Raw genomic sequence first — 7,358 nt, 5'->3', positions numbered from 1 at the left:
GCACTCCAGCCTGGGCGACAGAGCGAGACTCCGTCTCAAAAAAATAAAAATAGAAAAATAAAAAAATAAAGCATATATTATATAAAAATATAAATATAATGCAGGTAATATAAACTGTGTTCTAGTGTTTTGTGGGAGGTAAAACTTGTGAGTGATAAAATAAGATATTTAATTGAGAAGATTTCCAAGAAAATGTTAGAGCAATGGGTGGCATGGTACCTCCTGACTGTTACCTTGAAATACAAAATGATAGAGATAAATTCAAGAGAAACTGTAAAGCAAAGAGGAACCAAAAGTTGAAGATTTGGAGATTTCCTGCCTATCTTTGTTGTAAAGATTGTTCTGAGGAGAACACTGAGGAAATGGCTGCACAGTCATTTGATAAAAACCTTATGGGATTATATGAGTGAAAACACTGCCTATTTTAACTGAAGGGGATACAGACAGGACACAATGAAGGAGGGCTGCCAGATTTTTTAGATTTGACAGGATGGAACGATAGATCTGAAATGAGCTGAAAATGAGCACTATTATTCAAGAAGAGGAAAAGATAGCCTGAAGGTGATTCAGAGATAATCAGAGCCACTGCCTTAATTTCCACAGTTTGGATGGCCTCTGCCTGTAGCCTTGCTGGCAGGACCACCCAATGACCCCAACCATGGAAGTGACACTGCTCTCCCAGTAGACCTGGAAAAGTGGCACCAAGCCAAAGAGCATTATTCTTGAAGCTTACAATCTAAATAAATTTGTCTTGCTAGACTTTCAGACTTGCTTGGAAGCCATGGCCCTTTGCTTCTTTCCTGTTTCTCCCTGTGGAACACAAAGTTCTTCTTATCAGGTTTCATAGCTGGAGGAGAATTTTACCTCAGTATGAATTGTACATCCTGTCTCACCCATGACAGATTGAGATGATATTTAGATGAGACTTTGGACTTTAAATGTTAGAGTTGGAGCTGTTAGGATGGAATGAACAAATTTTGTTTGTGAGAAGGACATGAATATGGGGAAGTGAGGGATGGAGTGCTATGGAGTAAATGATCTCTCTCCAAAATTTCATATTTTGAAACCCTGATCCCCATTGTGACAGTATTTGGAAATGGTATCTTTGGGATATCATAAGGTTTCCATGAGTCATGGGGTGGGCCCCTCATTATGAGATTAGTGCCCTTATGGGAAGAGATACTAGAGAGCTTGCTTTGTGGTGGCCATCCGTAGGCTAGGAAGAGAGCCCTCTCCAGAATGTAACCATGCTGCTACCCTGATCTCAGATTTCCAACATCCAGAATAAATATAGTGCACTATATATACAAAGGAAACCTAAGAAAAACGTTAGTAAGCTGAAGTCAGAAATATAAAAATGATTATGCACCATGATCAAGTGGAACTTTAATGTCAGACACTTAATATAATGACCAAAAATTCCCACAGTCATCTGAACAGACACAGAATATACATTTCACAAAACCCAGCACCTACTCATGAGAAAAATAACAATAACAACAACAACACTGCAGCTAATATTTATTACCACATTAAATGGGGAGTCTATGACTTTCCCACAAACATTAAAACTACAACACAAGTCCTCTCTCAACTTACATTTAAACATTGTCCTGGAGATTCCAGCAAAGGTAATATTGCAAGAAAATAAATAAAAAGGCTTCACATTGGAAAGGTTAAAACAAAGTTATGTTTTATCACAAAATGATCCTGTATGCAGAAAGTCTTAAGGAATACACACAAACACACACACACACACAGAGAATTACAAGTAATGAACATTTTTTGCAAAAATCACAAGATACAAGATCAGATAACTTTTTTTACACTACCAAATGAACAATCAAAATGAAAACATGAAAAGTAATCATATTAGAAACAAGATTAGGAAATATGAATAGATTTAACAAAAAGCAAAAGACTCATATACTGAAAAACTACCAAATATTGCTGAGAGAAATCAAAGAAGATCTAAATAGTGGGGTGGACATATGATGATCATGGATTACAGTATTCAAAATTGTTAAAATAAATATCCTTTCCAAATTGATCTATAGAATTAACACAGTATCTATCAAAATACAATCATCCTTTTTGCAGAAATAGATAAGGTGGTCTTAAATGGAAATTCAAAAGACACAGAATTGCTAAATATTTTTTAAAAAATAAAGAAAAATTTGGCCAGGTGCGGTGGCTCATGCCTGTGATCCCAGCACTTTGGGAGGCCAAGGCAGGTGGATCATGAGGTCAAAAGATCGAGACCATCCTGGCCAACATGGTGAAACCCCATTTCTACTAAAAATACAAAAATTAGCTGGGTGTGGTGGTGTGCGCCTGTAGTCCCAGCTACTTGGAAGGCTAAGGCAGAAGGATCTCTTGAACCCAGGAGGCAGAGGTTACAGTGAGCCGAGATTGTGCCACTGCAATCCAGACTGGTGACAGAATGAGACTCTGTCTCAAAAATAAAATAAAATAAAATGAAGTAAAATAAAATAAAAGTTGTAGGAGAGGATATGAAGAAATAGGAGTGCTTTTACACTGTTGGTGGGAGTGTAAATTGGATCAACCATTGTGGAAGACAGTGTGGCGATTCCTCAAGGATCTAGAACTAGAATTACCATTTGACCCAGCCATCCCATTGCTGGGTATATACCCAAAGGATTATAAATCATGCACACATATGTTTATTGTGGCACTATTCACAATAACAAAGACTTGGTGCAAACCCAAATGTCCATCAATGATAGACTGGATTAAGAAAATGTGGCATGTATACACCGTGGAATACTATGCAGCCATAAAAAAGGATGAGTTCGTGTCCTTTGCAGGGACATGGATAAAGCTGGAAACCATCCTTGTGAGCAAACTATTACAAGGACAGAAAACCAAACACTGCATGTTCTCACTCATAGATGGGAATTGAACAATGAGATCACTTGGACCCAGGGAGGGGAACATCACACACTAGGGCTTGTCGGGGGGTAGGGGGTCTGGGGGAGGGATAGCATTAGGAGAAATACCTAATGTAAATGATGACATAATGGGTCCAGCAAACCAACATGGCACATGTATACCTATATATCAAACCTGCACATTGTGCACATGTATCCCAGAACTTAAAGTAGAATTAAAAGAAAAAGTTGTAGGACTTAGATTTTCTGATTTCAAAAATTTCTGCAAATCTAGAATATTCAAGTGACGATATTCAAGTACTGGTGCTTTCACAGACATACTGATCAGTGAAAATAGAATTCAGAATCCAGAAATAAATGCTCAAATAAATATTGATTACCAGTTGATTATAGACAAAGGTGCAAGGCATTTCCCTGGGGAAATGATAACATTTTGAACAACTGGTCTTGTTCTAATTAGTTTTACACATGCAAAAAGATTAATTTAGAACCATATTTCACACTATACACAATAATTAAATGGGACTTATGCCTTTATATTTGCAAATATTTCCTAGTAAAAATTTTCTAGTAAAAATATTTGCAAATATTTTCAGTTGAAAAATCTGTGTATACAATATATGAGGGACATTTATATTTTAATATTAAGGCAAACAATAAGATTAAGAAATAGGCAAAATATTTGAATAGACATTTCACAAAAGAACATAGATCTATGGTTAATACACATATGAAAAGATGCTCAGCATTGTGAGTCATTAGAGATATACAAATTAAAACCATAATGTGATAGTAGTCAATGTCCACTAGAATGATTATAAACAAAGGGACAAAAACAAGTATTAGCAAAGATGTAAAGTGATTAAAACGCTCATATATTGCTGTTGGTAACAGAAAATGGTAGAGCCACTTGCAAAGCATTTTGTTCACTGTGTGCAATTCCCCCCACAGCAAAGAACCTGGTAAGACAATACGGACCTCCTTTTAAATATGAAAGGACTGGACATTTGAATAAAATGTTTAACATTAAATGTAGGTGCTGAAAACAAGGATATAATACTGAAAGGGTCTATGTTGAGAGCTGATGTACTGAAATAAAATTTTAATACTGTCTTCAGGGAGGCAAAGAAGATTTTGAATGCATGAAACAAGAATAGAAAGTTCAGGAATGAATATAGAGAAACACAATGCAAAACTCCAAAACACATTAAGAAAACTTCATATATTTTTCATGATAAAGTTGGAAATTTGTCTATAAAATAGAGGGAAAAATGGAAAAAAAAAGAAAATAAAGTTATTTTAGGAGTTCTTAATTTCAAATAATTGTAATTTAATTTTGTGAGGAAATCTTGAAAGACATAACATTTTGAATGATTAAAAATAAACTTATTGGTCGGGTGCAGTAGCTCACACCTGTAATCCCAGCACTTTGGGAGGATGAGGTGGGTGGATCACCTGAGGTCAGGAGCTCAAGACCAGCCTGGCCAACATGGTGAAATGCCGTCTCTACAAAAATACAAAAAAAAAAAAAAAAAAAAAATTAGCCAGGCATGATGACAGGTGCCTGTAATTCCAGCTACTAGGGAGGCTGAAGTAGGAGAATCGCTTGAACCTGGGAAGCAGAGGGTGCAGCAAGCCAAGATTATGCCATTGCACTCCAGCCTGTGCGACAAAGTGGGACTCCATCTCAAAAAAATAAATAAATAAAAATAAAATAAATAAATAAATAATAAACGTTTTGATCACTTATTTTACCCAAGTTTACAACATTTATCATTAAAATACTTCATCACCACCTTTCATCCCCAGTATAAGCCATTATTTTCCTGTCTACCAAAAAAATGTACAGATGGGAAACTTTTATTTCTTTTTAAATAATATCCGAAATGTCAAGCATTATTTTTAAAATTCAGTATGGTTCTAGAACACATACAAGTTTCTATAATAATTCTAAAACTATTTGTAAACTATTATAGAGGTAGCAACTACTTTCTTTACATCACTATTCATAAAATTAAACTCTATATAAAATTTTATTCTCAATTTACTCCTGATACTAATAAAGTGCATTAACGTAGAGCTAAGGCAAAATCATCATTAATTCTTTTCTGTTAAAAGTTTATTCCAAATTATTATTACAATCCCTCATTACAAATATTAAATGACATAAATAAATCAGAATATACTTACCAATTGTTTTTCAACTACAACATGCATTTCTATATACTTTGCAAAATCTTTCTGCGGCTGAAAAAATCCACAAATTTTACATCAAAACTACAGAATTACTTAAGTATTTTTAGTGCATATCACTACTATTAATGAACTAAATATTAAAAAAAACACAGTTTAGAAATAAAACCAGATAATATAAGCAACACTAGATATCACAAAATCTTTTTCATCTATTTGTCACTTTTCTGAACCTAATCAATTATTTAATTTACTTGGGAAACAACTTTCCTCTATCTTCCATTCTCCATATTTTCATTGGTTCCAAGCTATTCATATTATTCTCTCTTTTACCAGGACCGCCTTACAAGAGCTCCTGAAGGAAGCACTAAACATGGAAAGGAACAACTGGTACCAGCCACTGTAAAACACGCCAAATTGTAAAGACCACTGATGCTAGGAAGAAACTGCATAAATTAATGGGAAAAATAACCAGCTAACATCATAATGACAGTATCAAATTCACACATAACAATATTAACCTTAAATGTAAGTGGGATAAATGCTCCAATTAAAAGACACAGACTGGCAAATTGGATAAAGAGTCAAGATCCATCAGTGTGCTGTATTCAGGAGACCATCTCATGTGCAGAGACACACATAGGCTCAAAATAAAGGATGGAGGAAGATCTATCAAGCAAAAGGAAAACAAAACAAAACAGCAGGGGTTGCAATCAGGTCTCTGATAAAACAGACTTTAAACCAACAAAGATCAAAAGAGACAAAGAAGGCCATTATGTAATGGTAAAGAGATCAACAAGAAGAGCTAACTATCCTAAATATGTATGCACTCAATACAGGAGCACCCAGATTCATAAAGCAAATCCTCAGAGACCTACAAAGAGACTTAGACTCCCACACAATAATAATGGGAGACTTTCACACCCCACTGTCAACATTAGACAGATCAACGTGAGAGAAAGTTAACAAGGATATCCAGGAATTGAACTAAGCTCTGTGCCAAGCAGACCTAATAAGACATCTACAGAAATCTCAGCGCCACATCGCACTTATTCCAAAATTGACCACATAGTTGGAAGTAAAGCACTCTTCAGAAAATGTAAAACAGAAATTATAACAAATTGTTTCTCAGACCACAGCACAATCAAACTAGAACTCATGATTAAGAAACTCACTCAAAACCACTCAACTACATGGAAACTGAACAACCTGCTCCTGAATGACTAATGCGTACATAATGAAATGAAGGCAGAAATAAAGATGTTCTTTAATGAGAACAAAGATACAACATACCAGAATCTCTGGGACACATTTAAAGCAATGTATAGAGGGAAATTTTTAGCAATAAATGCCCACAAGAGAAAACGAGAAAGATCTAAAATTGACACCCTAACATCACAATTAAAAGAACTAGAGAAGCAAGAGCAAATACATTCAAAAGCTAGCAGAAGGCAAGAAACAACTAAGATCAGAGCAGAACTGAAGGAGATAGAGACACAAAAACCCTTCAAAAAAATCAATGAATCCAGGAGCTGGTTTTTTGAAAAGATCAACAAAATAGATAGACTGCTAGCAAGACCAATAAAGAAGAAAAGAGAGAAGAATCAAATAGATGCAATAAAAAACACTAAAGAGGATATCACCACCGACCCCACAGAAATACAAACTACCATCAGAGAATACTATAAACACCTCTATGCAAATCAACTAGAAAATCTAGAAGAAATAGCTAAATTCCTGGACACATATACCCTCCGAAGACTAAACCAGGAAGAATTTGAATCCCTGAATAGACCAATAACAGGCTCTGAAATTGAGGCAATAATTAATAGCCTACCAACCAAAAAATGTCCAGGACCAGACAGATTCATAGCTGAATCCTACCAGAGGTACAAAGAGGAGCTGATACCATTCCTTCTGAAACTATTCTAATCCATAGAAAAAGGGGGAATCCTCCGTAACTCATTTTATGAGGCCAGTATCATCCTGATACCAAAGCCTGGCAGAGACACAACAAAAAAAAAGAGAATTTTAGACCAATATCCCTGATGAACATTGATGTGAAAATTCTCAGTAAAATACTGGCAAACCAAATCCAGCAGTACATCAAAAAGGTTATCCACCACGATTAAGTTGGCTTCATCCCTGGGATGCATGACTGGTTCAACATATGCAATTCAATAAATGTAATCCAGCATATAAACAGAACCAAAGACAAAAACCACATGATTATCTCAATAGATGCAGAAAAGG

At 35.3% G+C, this 7,358-nt stretch overlaps 1 protein-coding gene across 3 annotated transcripts in view; it reads right to left on the bottom strand.

The window, feature by feature from the left end:
• The window catches only part of ADAM2 (ADAM metallopeptidase domain 2), a 106,631-nt gene that overhangs the window by 72,472 nt on the left and 26,801 nt on the right, over nucleotides 1-7,358 (bottom strand). For 2 of the 3 annotated variants that reach the window (XM_011960669.1, XM_011960671.1), the window contains exon 7: nucleotides 5,103-5,159. The exons of the other annotated variant lie outside the window; for it this stretch is intronic. In XM_011960669.1, coding sequence (XP_011816059.1) covers nucleotides 5,103-5,159 — 57 coding nt within the window. The remainder of the gene's footprint in view (nucleotides 1-5,102; nucleotides 5,160-7,358) is intronic. 3 annotated transcript variants of the gene reach the window in all.

The sequence above is a fragment of the Colobus angolensis genome, unplaced genomic scaffold (assembly GCF_000951035.1).
Source record: "Colobus angolensis palliatus isolate OR3802 unplaced genomic scaffold, Cang.pa_1.0 Scaffold52, whole genome shotgun sequence".
Classification (NCBI taxonomy): Eukaryota; Metazoa; Chordata; class Mammalia; order Primates; family Cercopithecidae; genus Colobus; species Colobus angolensis.
This window is presented reverse-complemented; position numbering and strand designations above follow the sequence as displayed.